This window comes from Gigantopelta aegis, chromosome 6 (genome assembly GCF_016097555.1).
Source record: "Gigantopelta aegis isolate Gae_Host chromosome 6, Gae_host_genome, whole genome shotgun sequence".
Classification (NCBI taxonomy): domain Eukaryota; kingdom Metazoa; phylum Mollusca; class Gastropoda; order Neomphalida; family Peltospiridae; genus Gigantopelta; species Gigantopelta aegis.
Genome location: NC_054704.1, coordinates 61,882,190 through 61,899,907, shown reverse-complemented (window position 1 = coordinate 61,899,907; position 17,718 = coordinate 61,882,190). Strand labels below are relative to the sequence as shown.

The following is a 17,718-nucleotide window of genomic DNA, read 5'->3' as shown; positions in this document are numbered from 1 at the left end:
GTAGGTATTGTTGGGATAGTGAGTTTTAATTAAGCAGAATACCTAGCTTGTACTTCAAGGTTTGAACATCTTGTCTTGTACTTGTAGCCTGAGATTCATGGTTGGGTGTGCAGTGTTAAAGAAGTAAAATGGTGGAAAATAAACACCTTTTATTGGAAAGATGCCTATGCATCATAACTGCATGCATATGTAACAAAGTATTCATAAAAATGGTCAAAAGCTTGATTATTTCTAATTAATGAGAAACACCATTTTAAACAAACATTTTATACATGAAATCTTTTATCGCAAACTTGATTTGATATTGCACTTACAATTATTCTGACCTGCGGTTATTTACATACTAGTACCATGCATAAAAATATGTATAAATGAAAAATGCATTTGAAAATGCAATGAAGTTTGTGAGTACAGTAATTTCAGTTATTATCAGTATTTTAGGTAATAAAATATCTGTGCGAAAGGATCCTAGAATGACAACTATTGATGAAAAGAGGACATTTCAACTTCTCTTTTGATGCAGCTTCAGGAAAATCCGGAACGATTTGTAAGTCAGATTGTTGAACAAGATGAATCTTCAGTTGATCAGTATGAATACAAGAATTTAAGAGATTTAGAGCCCATCTCACTTCTACCTCTCTCTACTTGATAACCCAAGATTTGGCTTTAAGATTGGTAAATTCTATTTGCTTGACTAATATTAGGATATGCCATGACACATCAGATTGGTAACAAAATGCATCACATTACCCGTTTATGTTAAAAATACCGGCATGTATTCTTTTTGTGTCTAGATGGTGCCAACTGGGTTGTCTGGTTACCTACCAAATATACACCTGCCAATCATGTGGAGGAAACTAAAAGAAAAGACCAATTAACTAAGAAAACAGTTTGTTAATTATTTCAGTATGTAGGTTTTTTGAAATGCATGGATAAAACATGATACATCACTGGACAGTTATTTTGATTTGTTTTGTAGCCACTTTGACAATGGTGGTTTATTTTGTATTGGAAAATAATATATACTTCAAGGCTTGAAATTCAGTTGTTGATTGGGAAGCAATCTTTGCTTCTCAAATTTTAATTGGGAGGCAAATGTTTAAAATTGAAAAGCAGTTCTAGATCACAGGTATTGCTATCATTTTACAATTATTTGATTAATTCAATACAAAATAGAGAGTCCTGTCAACGTTTTTGGCCCTACAGTTTCTCAAAATGCATATTCGTCGTTTCATCAGTTTACAAATTTTGCATGAAATAATCGTCACGGAATCTTTTTCATCGCATTCAAATTATAATCACTTTGCATATGTACTTGCCCATTTCTGTACTGTAGCTTTTTTTGCCACCGCGGCTATGATTGTTAGTAGCGTGGTCGATGATATATAGTCTATAGTCTCAAAATTTTAGTGGTTTTTGAAAGTCGTGATACTCTGAACTTCTTGCCTCATTCTATCGATAAATAAGCATAAGTTCAGCCAATAGTTTTTTTGCTAACGTTTGCTAGACCAGTTGTTATGCTACATGTTAAACTGAATGACCACTCCGAGAACCAGTCTAAATAGTTCACGACGTTTGCATCACTTGCTGTCACTGAACTCCGATTGAAAAACCGTAATCAGCCTATGTGATCCAAATGAGTTTCCAGAATGTTGTTGGTAGATAATTCTTCCATTATTGGTGTGCGCACCAATGTAAAATGTCCATGTCCATGATATTGGTACAAATGTAGTAATATTTGAAAATATTTTAAGTTCTTCAATTAAAATGTGGAAAACACGTGACAAATGCAAATCAAGAATTCTGTGATATACTGGAAACAATTTTTATAAATAAGATGGAAAGCTAAAGTTTCTTGTGAAACAGATTATTGAAAAGCATTTTTGTGCTGTTTGAGTGGCGATTGCTACCTGCCATCTGCCAAATTCAAGCCTTGTATTTAATGCTGGCTTACTGAGATGGATATTATTACAGAACATTGCGATGCATGCCTGTTTTATAATCCCACAAAACTCAGCAGACCAGTACATTAGTTCTAAGACTAACACCTGACATGATGTGTTAAGTATTACATGAGCACCGGCTTGCCAGAGGGCAGATTTACTAGGATAGAGCTGAATGGCTAAATATTATATATAATAATTGTCATATTTGTACCATTTTATTAATGAAATATACCAATATACTTGTTGATATTAAGCAATAATGTACATGTATTAGATATTGTTGAATATGCATACCAGTCCAAAAGTTTAATTGTCCAAGCAACTCTTTAACATTTGAAAATTGTGTAGTGATCTCTGAAATGTACTGAGTGAATAGCGATGCGATACTTAACAAACTGTTCCACGGAGTACAAATTCAATATTCTTAAAGGACAACAAAAGGTTTCCTTAGATGTATAGCAGCTGTTACTTTGCTTAATAAACATGGTCTTGCAACATCAGCATAATACCATATATCAATATACTCTGTTAGTTTCGCATTTTCTTACTATAAGTATTGATTGACAAAATATTTACTGTACTACTGAATACTGAAAACATTTTTATATACTATTTTGAAAGATATTTTATCTCACTTATAATTAGCTCATCTTAGCCCATCTCTCTGTCTGTCTGTGTGTCCGGCAACTTTTCACATTTTTGATTTCTTCACAAATTCCTCTAGGCAGATTTCAACCAAACCTGGTCCAGATGATCTTGTCATGGCCCTGACAAAATGTTATTTTTGGTGTCGATGTGAAATCCAAGATGACCAACCTTGCCTCTGATATTGTAAGACATCTTCGACGTATTCGCTTGTTTTTTCCAGGCAGATGTCTTCCAAACTTTGACCAAATGATCCTATCATGGCTGTTTCAAATTCCAAGATGATTGTTATGGACTGCTATGATTTCAAATCCAAAATGGCCATGCTGCCCTCTACCTGGCTAAGACATTTTTAACTTGTTCTTAAGTTCCATCATGCAGTTTTAAACAAAACAATAGAGACGGTCATCTAATGGCCCTGGCCAAGTGTTGTTATTTTTTTGCTTTTATTCAAAATCTGTCCGCACTGGCAAAATTCAACCAAACCCTAATACAAATGTTTTTCTCATGACCCTGACATTTTCCGTTTACATCTTTGTTTTATTTCCTATTTATGTCACAAGTGAAATTAATGCATATGCTGTGATAACAGTGGATCATTTATAGGTTTGGATTTCAATACAAACAGAAGCAACTCTTCATTTGTACATTTGTAATGTTAATATCAAATTAGCTATGGCTAACTTTTCAGAGGTATAGTTTAATACCAAGTGAGCACATTGACGTAGCCATAATTTTATAATTGGGGGAAACAGGAAAATATATAAAGTGGTGGGAAAACATTTGTTGTAATTGGGGTGGTGGGCTACATATTTGTTAATGATCAACAGTCAGCTACACATAATGTAAAGGATCGTTGTAAGGGGTTTGCTATATTGGCAGGCTGGACTGTGTTACTCTTCATGTATAAAGGTGTGGTTAGTGTGTGTTATGGATTCATTATGCATTTCTAGATGTAGGGGTGTGGGGATTTAACTCAGTCAGTTGAGTGCTCACCTGGGGTGCTTGCATCACAGGATCGAACCCCCTCAGTGGACCCATTCAACTGATTGGGTTTATTGTCATTCCAACCAATGCACCACAACTGGTCAAAGACCATGGTATGTGCTTTCCTGTCTGTGGGAAAGTGCATATAAACGATCCCATACTGCTAATTGAAAAATGTAGCAGGTTTCCTCTGATGACTACGTGTCAGAATTACCAAATGTTTGACATCCAATAGCCGATGATTAATCAATAGGTTCTGGTAGTGTCATTAAAGCAAACAAACTTTAACTTTTCTCAGAGCATATTAAATGTTCAGTGATTGATTATGATTGAAAATAGATCAGATTAGCTCTATCCATGTGATGATCATTTATAAAAACCCATAATCAATTGTATGGGAAGATGTTAATTGTAATTGTTGATGGATTTGATGTAAATATTGTGGGGTTGGTGTTCATTTTTTTGTATGTACATAAAGAAAACAGATATTAAATAGTTATTGAATTTAAATTTGTAGGGTCTATCTTGATGAACATGATAATAAGCACATGGTCTTTATAATTCGAATCCTTGCCATGTTCATATAGTTCTAACTGACTGTAATTGAAAGTTGATTGATTGGTGTAAACGGATTATAACTGATGCTTGATGATGACATTCCATCCAATTCACAACAGTAGTGCATATATATACTAGCGGAAAAACGTAACTGTCTATGGTTATCATGTTGATAAAAACATAGTTTCAAGACATAAAACGATAAAACTATCAGATAGCATTGTTTATTAGGCAATTCTGCAAAACTTCAATTCATTTAAAAAGTCACAGCATCCGTCATTGCATTGGTATTGGGGATGAAAGACAGGGGTAAAAAACCAGTTCACAAAGTAATAGCCACGTATGGCCACCATTTGCGTCAATACAGGCCTGGCACCGTCGCCTCATAGAGCCTACCAAATTGTTGAAGAATGCCTAGGGAATGCTGTTCCAGATCTGGACTAACATCTGACCCAGCGCTGCCAACATCACTGGCTGGTTAGGTAGTGCATGTACACGACGTTGCATCTCATCCCAGACATGCTCGATTGGTGCAAGACCGGGTGAGACTGCAGGCCACTGCAACACATCGATATTCTGCAGCGCTTGAAAATCTCTTACCACCCGGGCGACGTGAAGTCTAGCGTTGTCTTGCTGAAGCGTGATGTGACGTTGCTGTCCTTGCACAGATGGGATGACGTGAGCCTGGATAATGTTGTCATGGTAGTGTACAGCGTTCAAATTGCCCTCGATGACCACAAGAGGTGTTCGTCCAGTTGACCTGATGCCACCCCAAACCATGACACTGCCTCCGCCAAATGCACGTCGCTTCGCAACACAGGTGTCACTAAAACGTTCTCCAACATGACGATAGACTCTTGAACGGCCGTCACTGCTGTCTAAGTGAAACCCATGGGCGGATCCAAGGGGGGGGGGGGGACCAGGGGGACGCGTCCCCCCCCAAAATTGTTCAAGTGCCCTCAAAATGTCCAAGTGCCCTTTTTGTTTGTAGAATTTTTTTTTTTTTAAGTAAACAATAATTATATTATAGATAAATGAAATCAAGATTTTCGTGTACATGCGCAAGCTTGCAGATATGTGTCTGTGTTATTGAGTCTCAATGGGGCCCCATTGAGGTTCTAATGCGAGTGACGCCAATTTACTTCATTATTGCTAGTATATTATGACGTAGAACTGTAGGAATTCATATTAATTGTAAATATCAAAACTTGTAGTACGGTGCCCTTTTGACGAGTCAATGTGCCCTTCTTTTTTGGTCCCCCCCTAAAAATATTTCCTGGATCCGCCCATGAAACCTGGACTTGTCTGTAAACAGAATACCAGCCCAGTCTCGGCAATTAAAGCACAAGTGTCTTCTACACCAAGCCAAACATGCTACACGATGGCATCTTAGCAAAATTGGACGGACAACCGGACGTCGCAGACGGGTATGCCGTTCACGTAATCAATTCTGTACAGTGCTGGGGCTGATGGCATGCAATCCAGGAATGGTCCGCACTGTCAGACTTGCCGTTTGGAAGTGATTCCTGAGGTGCATGAGTCGGATACGATTGTCCTGCTGTCGTGACGTCACGCATGGTCGACCTGCACGTGGTCAGTCTCTGACATTACCAAATTGTTGAAAACGTCTCCACAAAGCCTGAAAAGTGTTTATGTGGACACCAAATTGCATAGCAACAGCGCGATGGAGCATACAAGCCTGGATCATACCAATTGCGCGATGGTGGTCATTTTCATTTAGCCTGGGCATTGCTCTACGACCACTTTCAACTGAAAAAAACTGCTTTTCTGTTCCCCCAGTTGCCAAACGATGACCCGACAGTAGCAAAGTCGACAAAAGCTGAAGCAGTCAAATGTTGGGCAGAAAAAGCGTGAAAAACAGACCCATATCCAAGAAGCGAAACGGCACGTGCCAATACGGCATTGACCCAGCGATTGTGTGGCGGTGCATTCACTGGTCAACTGTGCAAAACATCAGGATAAAATATTGAGCGGTGTTAATTTTATCCGATTTTTTAAGTTTATCTGTTACTTTTTTCTGCTAGTATAGAAGGTCCTGGCTTTGTTTCTTTTCAGAAGTAATAGACTTTATGGCAACATGAGGTTTGGTTTCTCTCTAGACCAAGTGTTGAAATAATCAGTTTGTTAGACACCAAATAGCTGATGGTTTATTATCAGGTAATCTCCACATGCATTCTCAGCACACCATGCTTAATTGCTAATCAGATTACAGGCCCGTAGGAGCTGGGGGGGCTCAGCTCCCCCACTTTTTTCGCCAGTTTTTATTTCGGGACTTTAAAATGTCTTATAATTCTGCACTCACGGTTTAACACAACACATTTTATACAACCATAAAAACGAGCCCCCCCCCCCCCCCCCCCCCCACACACACACACTTTGAAAATCCGTCCTACAGGCATGGATTATGATGTGTTTCTTGTTTATTTATTTAGTATAGTATTAGACTTTATTTCCTGTTTTAAGCAGATTCAAAACTACTGAAGTACTTGTGGTATCCAAAGGTATATACCGGTAAGAACATGTTATAATATGTAAATAAACATATACGGTTTTCATCCTTTGACTATAGTAATCAGAGTCCATTTGTTATCCAGCATCTTTTAGGAATGTATTTTAATGATTAATAAGCAATTATTTTTGTAGTTCGTATAATAAGATGTATGTATATTTATAGGCTCTAGTAGAAAATTAGCAAATCGACTGATTCTTAAATGATAGTAAAATTAATTTGTAATGACTTTATTAAGAACATATATGTATCACTAATTCAACTGATTAATTTAGTTGTAATGACTTTATTAAGAACATACATGTATCATAATTCAACTGATTAATTTAGTTGTAATGACTTTATTAAGAACATATATGTATCACTAATTCAACTGATTAATTTAGTTGTAATGACTTTATTAAGAAGATACCGGTACATGTATCATAATTCAACTGATTAATTTAGTTGTAATTACTTTAACAATAACAAACATGTATCAATAATTCAACTGCTGTGTTGTAAGCTCACATCTATTGTATCCCCGATCATGTTTTATGGACACATTTTAAACTATTATTGGGAACATTGCTAAATTATGTCACAACTGAAATTGTTTTGGCAAGATAAAAAGCCCAAATCATTTATTACTGGAGTCTATAAATGTTTGACATCAGCTTTGATGTAGCACAAAGCTCCTGTGCGTACTTGTCTGACGGTCAGTTTCACTGATCGCTTTCGTCAGTGTATATTGATTATGTACAACCTGCCAACCTACTGACGCTGATGGGCTACACTTGGTTCCAGCCATAGACGCTGATACACTGGGCAGTTAACACAACTCGTTTCACCCTTGAGTTTGCCAGAGAAATAGTTTAATCAGTAATGCTTCCTCTAACAAAAAGCAAATATCATCAATATACATGTAGATTATACCCTGTTTGGTTGTTTTTCAGTGGAATTTACATGTGTCAGAATTGTCTTAGGACTACTGTTTTAGTTTTATATGCATAGGATAAGATAATTATGTTATTTAATGCAGATGGGCACACACATTATTTTCCTGGACTGTCTGTCCAACTGAAAGAGAGGTTAGTTATTAGTAAGAAAGAAGTCAGTATCAGTATAGTGACCTTATGCACATTCCAGTCGAATCATAAAACTTGGTATACAGAAAAATGTATTAAAAAAACAGTAATGGGGAAAAAAAGAAACATTGCTTGGTAGGAAAAAAATTAAATGTCGCAAAAGTAACAGAAAAATATAAAGCATTTTAATGGGGGTATAGCTATGTTGTATTTGACCAATGCCGGTTTTACAGTTGCAAATAGAGTTTTACCAGCAACGAGAAGCATCAATGACATACACCAATAGTCAAATACAATATAGTTATCTCCATTTTAATTTAATAATCCATTAAAAAGTGTTTTTTTAATTTAAATAATAAATTTCACAAAGAATGCAGCATTAACAAAAACCTAGTCACTACTGTGGTGTTACAAGTCCTCTGCCTTAAAAAAAATAATTACAGGGCAAGCAGATTAAAATATATGGGTCATTCCACAGAAAAGGGGAAAAATTCAGATTTTATATATACTACTCAAAAGAATTTAAGGGTCAGACGATATTTTCGACATTATTTTCTGAATGTCAATTATATTAGCTAGACCATAATGTCACGCATGGTATTGTTCCATTTTGACGAAAGTGGGTCTAAGCAACCCATAAATGAATTAAAATCCACTGTCATTGACACTGTCGACTAGTTCTAATGGCAAAAACATGCTTACATTTGCACGTAAATTAGGGCGAAAGCGAAAGGTCTGCTAAGTGCCCATAACTTGCTTTTTCACAAAGCGCTTCATTTGCACGCTTTGCATGTGTATTCCATGTTCCCAGTGCTGAATTTCCGTATAATTGGAGCTTGCGTTCGTGTATGGTGCACACTCCAAATTTGACAATGGTACGACGTCAACTGACTATCGAAGATCGAGGAAGGGCTATTGCTTGGCTTCAGGATGGCAATACGCAAAGAAATGTTGCTCTGAGACTTGGTGTCGGTCAGAGTGTCGTTGGCCGACTGTGGCAACGGTACCAAGCAACGAATTCTGTTTGAAATCGTCCACGTTCGGGAAGACCCCGAAGCACTACAAATAGAGAGGACCGCTACATCACCAATATGGCTCTATGTCAACGCACAACCACTGCACGCCGATTACGTGACAATCTGCCGACTGCGACTGGAACTCGAGTGTCTGATCAAACCATACGCAATCGTCTGAGAGCCAATAATCTACGCTGCCGTCGCCAGGCTGTTCGACCACCACTCCTACCACGTCACAGAACGGCCAGACGTCACTGGTGCACACTTCATCTGCGGTGGCAACGTGTTCAGCGGGGTCAAGTGATGTTCACTGATGAGTCCAGTTTTAGTCTCCAGTTCAACGACGGTCGGGTTCGTGTCTGCAGACGTCCTGGGGAGCGCTTCGCTGACGTTAACGTTAGACAACGTCACCGGTTCTGTGGTGGCAGTGTCATGGTGTGGGGCGGCATCTCTATCCACCACAGGACCCCCCTCTATGTGGTGGATGGCAATCTGAATGGAATCCGCTATCTGAATGAGATTATCCGGCCATTGGTTCTCCCAAGCCTTCAGCAGATTGGCGGCGGGGCAGTTCTGCAGGATGACAATGCCAGACCCCACCGCGCCAGGGTGGTAACGGACTTTCTCAGACAACAAGGTATCGCCAGGATGGATTGGCCAGCATATTCGCCTGACTTGGCCCCAATAGAGCATGCCTGGGACGAATTAGGCAGGAGAGTTCGGGATAGCCATGCCCCTCCGGCCAACCTTCATGATCTGGGTCAACTTCTTATGGCAGAGTGGCAGGCCATTCCCCAAGAGTTCTTCAGACGTCTGATCAACAGCATGAGGCAATGATGTGTCGAGTGTATTCGCGCCAGGGGTGGATTCACACACTATTAAACGAATGTTCTAATGTGTAAAATCCATGTTTGACAACCTTCAACTTTGACAGCATGTCATGTGACTTTCTTGTATACAGTGACGTTTATTTGTGTTTTTTTGTAAATATGGAGCAATAAATAAAAAATTTGGTGTAGTTTACATCATCAATCTAATACACTCTGAAACTTATTTGGTTATAAATTTTTGACCCTTAAATTCTTTGGAGTAGTATATTAACTAAACTTATAGTATATAGAGATTATTACACAAGCTTGTGTGTTGTACCAGGGGACAATATTTCAAAATCTTAGGTAATTGGAAGTCAGTTCATGTGAGTTTTATTTATTGATTGAAGTAACTGATTGATTTTCACTTTCATTTCTGATATATGGCACTTTTAATTTTAGAATGTAATTGTTCACCACATAACTGATTGGTGGTTCTCGTGATTTTAAAGTTGCATAACTGACATGTGAATAGAACAACGGTTCTCGTGAAATATTGTGCCCTGCCTACTGATTTTACGAAATGACTTTAAGGATTCTTGTGTAATCCAAGTGAGAGCCAGGGTTATAGATGAATCCTGACACGAGTTTCGTAAAATCAGTACGATTCACTCACAAGTGTAATAATTTATTTATTATCCACATTATTCATACTATTATTTTTATGAATAACAAGGACCACGTCGAAATGTTTCAGATGCAACCAGAAGAGACAATGTCAATGATAAACTCTCTTGTGACAGGTTCACTGTCAGAATTGGCTGTGTAACATCATTAAAGGGAGAGTAAACTCAAACATGAGCCTTATGTGTTGGAAAGATTCATACCCGGACCATCCAACACATACTGACACTTAATAACAAATGAAAAACAAGTAATTTTAGTGTGATTATTCCTGCTAAATGGGGCAGCCATTTTTTTTTCTTTTTGAGGCAACCAGTACAGCTAGCTTGGAGCGAAGTGACGTCAGCTCCTGACCAATTCCTGTATGCACAGTGTAAACAAAAGCAGTAATTTTTATGACAAGGCACTTCTCTTTGATCAACCTGACTTATAAAACAACATAAATGACATGATAATATAATAAACTATTTAACTAAATATATTTCAAGTTGCATTAACAGAATGAAATGGGGTTATAGTATTTTTCTCGGTTAAATAATCCAAAGGAAAAATATACATTATTAGGCCTATTAGTATGCTACGTTGGAGCAAAAATGACAACCCACGATACCCAAGTGATAATTTTCTTTTCTTTGGGACTACATAATTGGTCAGTTCTATGGTTTTAGATGGGAAAGTCTGCTTAATCAATAGTTTTATAGAACTATTTACAGTAATAGACCATGTCCATTACCATTTTAGGGGCGACAGGTAATATTACACAATACCGGTCTGTAATTTTTGTGTCTTAGACAACATCAATTAATTGGCTCATCTGGTTACCAGTCAAATACACACCTGCCAATCAGGAATCACAGGTAGAGGCAACTAAAAGACCAATAGACCAATTAACTAAGAAAACACTGTGTGTATCATTTCAGTACGTAGGTTAAAGCATGGACAAAAGATGGTATAATTATTTTGATTTGTTGTGTAGCTACTTTGACAATGGTGGTTTATTTTGTATTGAAAGATAATATATACTTATTACTGGCTTACTGGGATGTATATTATTACAGAACATTGCAATGCATGACTATTTTATCATCCCGCAAAAACCAGGTAGATTTGTTTCTCTAGTTAGAAGACTTATTCCTGATGTTATGTGTTAAGTATTACATAACCACCAGCTCGCCAGAGGGTGTATTCACTGGAATGGAACAAAATGGCAGCACCCGTTATATATTTAACTGTTTTTATTAATTAAATATAATAATATACTTTTGATATTAAGCAATAATGTGCATTATATATTGTTGAATATGCATACTAGTCCAAAATCCTTGCTTAAGCATTCCTTTAAAAGGCACATACTGCATGTGTCCTATTTATGAATGCAAAGTTAGGCAGTAGCGATTCTCAGTTAATGGGGATGCCCCAAATATGTGCCATTGGAGACTCTGGGGATACAGGGAACTTCGAAGTTTGTAGGTATTGGTCATAGATAGTTTATTTTGTCTACACTATGAAAATAAAAGTTGAAACTTGGACCAGTATGGCCATCATACTGTTGTTCAAATGCTGAGCATATATCCTCAGCACTGAACAGCCTTTACTGCTTGTTGTATTGTATGTGACATTTTAATCTGATCATTTCAGGGTTTGTTGAAATTAACAAGTCAGCTATTGAAGCATGAGTTCCCTGCTCAACCAGAATTAATCTCTGAAGATGAGGTAGAACAAACGTATGTAGCAACATCTTTTTGATTGTACTACTCATTTACAAAGTCAGTTTTTTGTGTGTCTTACATACATGTATGTGTAATGTCATACATTTACAATGCTGAAGCCATTAACGTGGAGAAAGTGACATCTTTGTTGTTTTAGTAGTGCTGTGAATGAATGAAAAAATGAATGTTTAATGACACCCTAGCATGAAAAAATGCAGTGAATCAAACACGTTTTGTAATAGTCCAGTGCACGCAAGTGTATTTTTGTCACTAATTTAACAGGACATATATTTCAAATTTTAGTAAGAAAGGTTTGTGTAACTCTGCATTTGTTACTTCATCACTAAGAAGTGCCATAAAGAAAATGTGGCTCCCATAAACTTGAAAAATGTAAAAAAAAATATTGTCTGTGAATTATGATGAGATTGGTTTATTTAATGATGAGGTTGGTTTCTCAGTATAATTAACTTTGTAAAGGTGTCCATGATGTTAACACATGACTGAATAACTGACAGTGTAATTAGCTTTGTAAAGACGTCCATGATGTTAACACATGACTAAATAACTGACAGTGTAATTTTCTTTGTAATGGTGTCCATGATGTTAACACATGACTGAATAACTGACAGTGTAATTTTCTTTGTAATGGTGTCCATGATGTTAACACATGACTGAATAACTGACAGTGTAATTTTCTTTGTAATGGTGTCCATGATGTTAACACATGACTGAATAACTAACAGTGTAATTAGCTTTGTAACGGTGTCCATGATGTTAACACATGACTAAATAACTGACAGTGTAATTAGCTTTGTAAAGATGTCTATGATGTTAACACATGACTGAATAACTGACAGTGTAATTAGCTTTGTAATGGTGTCCATGATGTTAACACATGACTGAATAACTGACAGTGTAATTAGCTTTGTAACGGTGTCCATGATGTTAACACATGACTGAATAACTGACATTGTAATTAGCTTTGTAAAGATGTCAAGACATCCATGATGTTAACACATGACTGAATAACTGACAGTGTAATTAGCTTTGTAAAGACGTCCATGATGTTAACACATGACTGAATAACTGACAGTGTAATTAGCTTTGTAACAGTGTCCATGATGTTAACACATGACTGAATAACTGACAGTGTAATTAGCTTTGTATATGTGTCCATGATGTTAACACATGACTGAATAACTGACAGTGTAATTAACTTTGTAGCGGTGTCCATGATGTTAACACACGACTGAATAACTGAATAACTGACAGTGTAATTAACCTTGTAAAGGTGACCATGATGTTACAAATGGCTGAAAAACTGACATTGTAACATTATAAAGGTGTCTGTGATGTCACAAATGGCTGAATAACTGACAGTGTAACATTATAAAGGTGTCTGTGATGTCACAAATGGCTGAATAACCAACATTGTAACATAAAGGTGTCTGTGATGTCACAAATGGCTGAATAACTGACAATGTAACATTGTAAAGGTGTCCATGATGTCACAAATGGCTGAATAACTGACAGTGTAACATTATAAAGATGTCCATGATGTCACAAATGGCTGAGTAACAGACAGTGTAACATTATAAAGGTGTCCATGATGTCACAAATGGCTGAATAACTGATAGTGTAACTTTGTAAAGATTTCCATGATGTCACACACTGGCTGAATAACTGACAGTGTAATATTGTAAAGGTGTCCATGATGTCACAAATGGCTGAATAACTGACAGTGTAATATTGTAAAGGTGTCCATGATGTCACAAATGGCTGAATAACTGACAGTGTAACTTTGTAAAGATTTCCATGATGTCACACAATGGCTGAATAACTGACAGTGTAACATTGTTTATTTCATGCTGCTAGCCTTGCTGATGGACGGTAAGTTAATGTTGTCTGGCTTACAATTGCAGGTTCATTAACCTTTAGTTAATTCCTTTTATAATTTCAGATGTGTTCAGTTTCTTGATCCCAGTTGCAGTTCTAAGGAATTATTTCCATATTAAGTTGTAAATACTGGGATATTTTGTACATGGTTTCTTACATTCATAAAAAGGAAAAGGAAAGTAAAAAAAGTAAAGTTTGTTTTATTTAACGACGCCGCTAGAGCACATTGATTTTTTATCTTATCATCGGCTATTGGACGTCAAACATATGGTCATTCTGACACTGTTTTTAGAGGAAACCCGCTGTCGCCACATAGGCTACTCTTTTTACGACAGGCAGCAAGGGATCTTTTATTTGCGCTTCCCACAGGCAGGATAGCACAAACCATGGCCTTTGTTGAACCAGTTATGGATCACTGGTCGGTGCAAGTGGTTTACACCTACCCATTGAGCCTTGCGGAGCACTCACTCAGGGTTTGGAGTCGGTATCTCGATTAAAAATCCCATGCCTCGACTGGGATCCGAACCCAGTACCTACCAGCCTGTAGACCGATGGCTTGCCACGACGCCACCGAGGCCGGTGAAAAGGAAAGTGGTAAAAAGAATAACATTTAAATTTTAAAAATGTGTAATGTCTGCATTAATTGGCCACTCAAAACAGCTTTTGTTTCCTACGGAATTATATGTCAAAACTTAATTTTATTTGTAAAGTTTTTAACATGATTATTATGGCATGGTCATGTAATATTAATCTTTAGAACTCACGATAGAGTGAGAGCTTTGTTTGCACAAACCGTTTTTAGTTTGAGTATCTTGGTGCTACTTGTTATGGGTCCCCAATATAGGGGACATGTCATGTCATAGGGTTTTACATGCACATTCAGAACAAGCTGTTGTAGTGCACGCCTGTCGTGGGCACAAGAGCTGGCCTTGGCCGGCTCCTCCGTCCATGACAGGAAAGGTGGGGGGAGGGGAGAGGAGGAACCGCCTGCACTGGCAGGTGCAAGGGAGCACCAGCAGCCCGATCAAATCGGTAGCAGGCGGGTGGGGGTGGTGGTGGTGCTATGGAATTTGAATGGAGCAGTTAAATGCCAAAGAGAAAAGGGTGTGCAATTTTGATTGAGGGAATTTGACGCAATTTTGAACGGTCGGTCAAAAGATAAATGGCCGAGCTAATATAGGTTTTGATATTAGTGAATCGAGAGTAGCTCGTTAATTTTAGACCTTTACGATGCTGTGGTGTCTCCCTAGGTTGCCCATAGGGCCCTTATAAAGGGCCTGACCGCTTCTGGTCGAGGCATCACCAAGTACCAAGTTATTACCAGCAGCAAGTATTGGGGGTTTGGGTGGGGAAGGCCGATATTCTTTTGTTCAGCTTCCCCCGGGTGCATTGCAGTTGTGTACTCGGAACAGTATTCCTTTGTCCGGTTCCTTATTAGAGTACGTGCTCGGCCATTAAATGAGGGCGGGTGCATTGTTATCATTAGTCAGTGCACCCTGTGTACTGATGCAGTGAGCGTGTAGTCTGTGTGTGAATCCTAGTTTTGTGTTAAGGTTGTACCTAATTGTCTTAAGTCCCTATTCTAGTGAGTTCAACAGTCATTCATGACCCGTCCTTGTATATCATTGAATACAATGACGGAGGGGAGTTAAACTAGCCTAGCTATCTAATTTGAAGGGTTAAACCCTTATAGTGTAGGTATTGGTTTAAAAAGCCTAGTGCTTGGCATACTTAACTTTATTACCAATGCAATAAACGAAACTAACGGTGGCAAGTAGCAATTGTATACATATATGCACCAATCTAGGTATTTAGTTTGAAGAATTTTGATTCCCGCCCCCTAAATATAGGATTTTAGCAGGCTTACTTGGTGTGTCTTCAGGCTATCTGGATAGTTGGGTATCGGTTTTCCTGCATGTCTTTGCTTCTGGAACCCTAGTTGACTTACCTTAGTCAGCTAGGATGGAATGCATCAGTAATAAAAAAAAAAACCCAAAAAACCCCCAAACAAACATGGTGCGGGTGCAAAGACAAATTCGTGCAGTTTATTTACAGTTAGGTGTAGTGGGGTTCTTGATCCGTGATTGGCTGGATTGGACCAATGATTGCTGCAAAAAATAGGCGATAATTAGTGGTGTCCTATCTTGGTTGATTATCTAACGATGTTGATTGGCTGGTTAATTAGCCAATTGGGTTACTGCGACTTGATCCTGTCTTAGTGAGAAAGACAGAAAGAAAAAAAAAAAGAAAAAAAAAAAAAAAAAAAATTAAACAGATTTTTTTTTTTTTTTTTTTTTTTAAAGAAAATTAATAATAATGTGTCGTTAGCGGGTGGTGTATGCCAGTTGTCAATCACGAGCTTCAGAACATGAACATATTTACAGTAGAGTTACAGTTTACGTGAAACAAATGAAAGGAATATTTATCCAGTTTTTAGTTTAGAGTAGTTTCCATTTAGAGGGTAAAAATAAGTCTATAAAGATGCATAAATTGTGGGACTGACTTGCAAAATATGTTTTGCATGGGAGCATTTCAGTTAAAAGAGGATCTGGTTTCAAGTAGTTTGACTGTACTAGCAGTTTCAGAATAAAATTAGTTCATGCCTGTGTCTTGTGTTTTAAAAGAACGAAGATCATGCCTGGAAGTATATTTAGTTCTGAGATTGAATTAAGTCAATTTAGTTTTAGATCTGTTTGCTTCATAATTACTTTTTGTCAGTTGTGTAATTTGAAAAGCATTGTAGTAAGATGAAATGATTTTTGTTTCCACGCTGGATTTTGACGCTTCATAATGCACAAGAGTTTAGCACATGGCTTGGTCCGAAAATAGCCAGTTAGCAGATCAGCTGATACATCTTGCCTATTGTTGGGTCTCCACACTTTATTGCCTGTGTCTGTTAGGTATTGATTCACACACGTGTGTATTGATCTCGGCTTGCTGTATGTACAGTAAGTCTTCAAAGTATTGGAGAAGTGCCTACTTATAGTAGCCAACGTGGTGCAAGCTTGGACCAGAGGCTTGCAGTTGGGGTCTGTTCAGTGTCTGCCACACGCTCAAATCAACTGTTATTTGGCTGGGCTGGTGGCAGTATAGTGTTAGTTTTTAATTAAAAAAGGATATTTTTAAAAGCACCTGTCTGTAATATAATCCACAAGGCATGCTATGGATTGCATGAACAAGAAGGTTTTTGCAGAGGTTTTGGCTGACATTAAGTACACTTCCCATATACTTGTAATACTTAGTGTAGCATGCAAAATACACTCAAAATGGTGTTTGGTATTACACAGGCCCACAGTAGAGTATTTTAGAGGGGAGGGCATGAATATAAATAAATATAACAGCTGAAAAGTGTTTTACAAAAGTTGTGTATGTCATAACCTCTAGTGTATATTAACATAAAAGGGATTTAATCTAGTTGTTGTGATAATCCCTTCTTGTAAGCTTGCACAGTGTATGAAAAAAGCAATTTATGTTGTCATATTGCCCAAATTTTGACAACTCTCTGAGTTGTGAAAAACTACACTCAGTATGTCTATAAAGAGAAGAGTGCAGACACTTGTCTACTACTCTCTTAGATGTTTGAACTGTAGTTGTTCTAAAGTGCATTCTAAAATAGTTCAATGTAGCTTTTTATAGTTAAATACTAAGACGAGGAAATGATGCCCCTCTCTCTACAGCTCCAACAGGCTTGTCACATACTTTAAGTTTAGATAGGTAAATGCAAATTAAATACAAAACTGCTTCCACCTGCATCCCCTGTCAAATAAACTCAAAACTCCAACTCAGTTTTATAAGAAAGTGTGTGTTTTTTTCATCTACATTGCCTACATCGCAATAACTGTCAGCAATTTATTACTGTATATGTAAGCTT

General features: G+C 37.5%; 1 protein-coding gene across 4 annotated transcripts in view; it reads left to right on the top strand.

Moving 5' to 3' along the window:
- Nucleotides 1–17,718, top strand: part of LOC121374300 (protein nervous wreck-like) — a 109,295-nt gene that overhangs the window by 32,095 nt on the left and 59,482 nt on the right. For 2 of the 4 annotated variants that reach the window (XM_041501346.1, XM_041501348.1), the window contains exons 4-5: nucleotides 11,881–11,966; nucleotides 13,827–13,841. In XM_041501346.1, coding sequence (XP_041357280.1) covers nucleotides 11,881–11,966; nucleotides 13,827–13,841 — 101 coding nt within the window. The remainder of the gene's footprint in view (nucleotides 1–11,880; nucleotides 11,967–13,826; nucleotides 13,842–17,718) is intronic. The other 2 variants (XM_041501347.1, XM_041501349.1) reach the window with 1 other exon arrangement.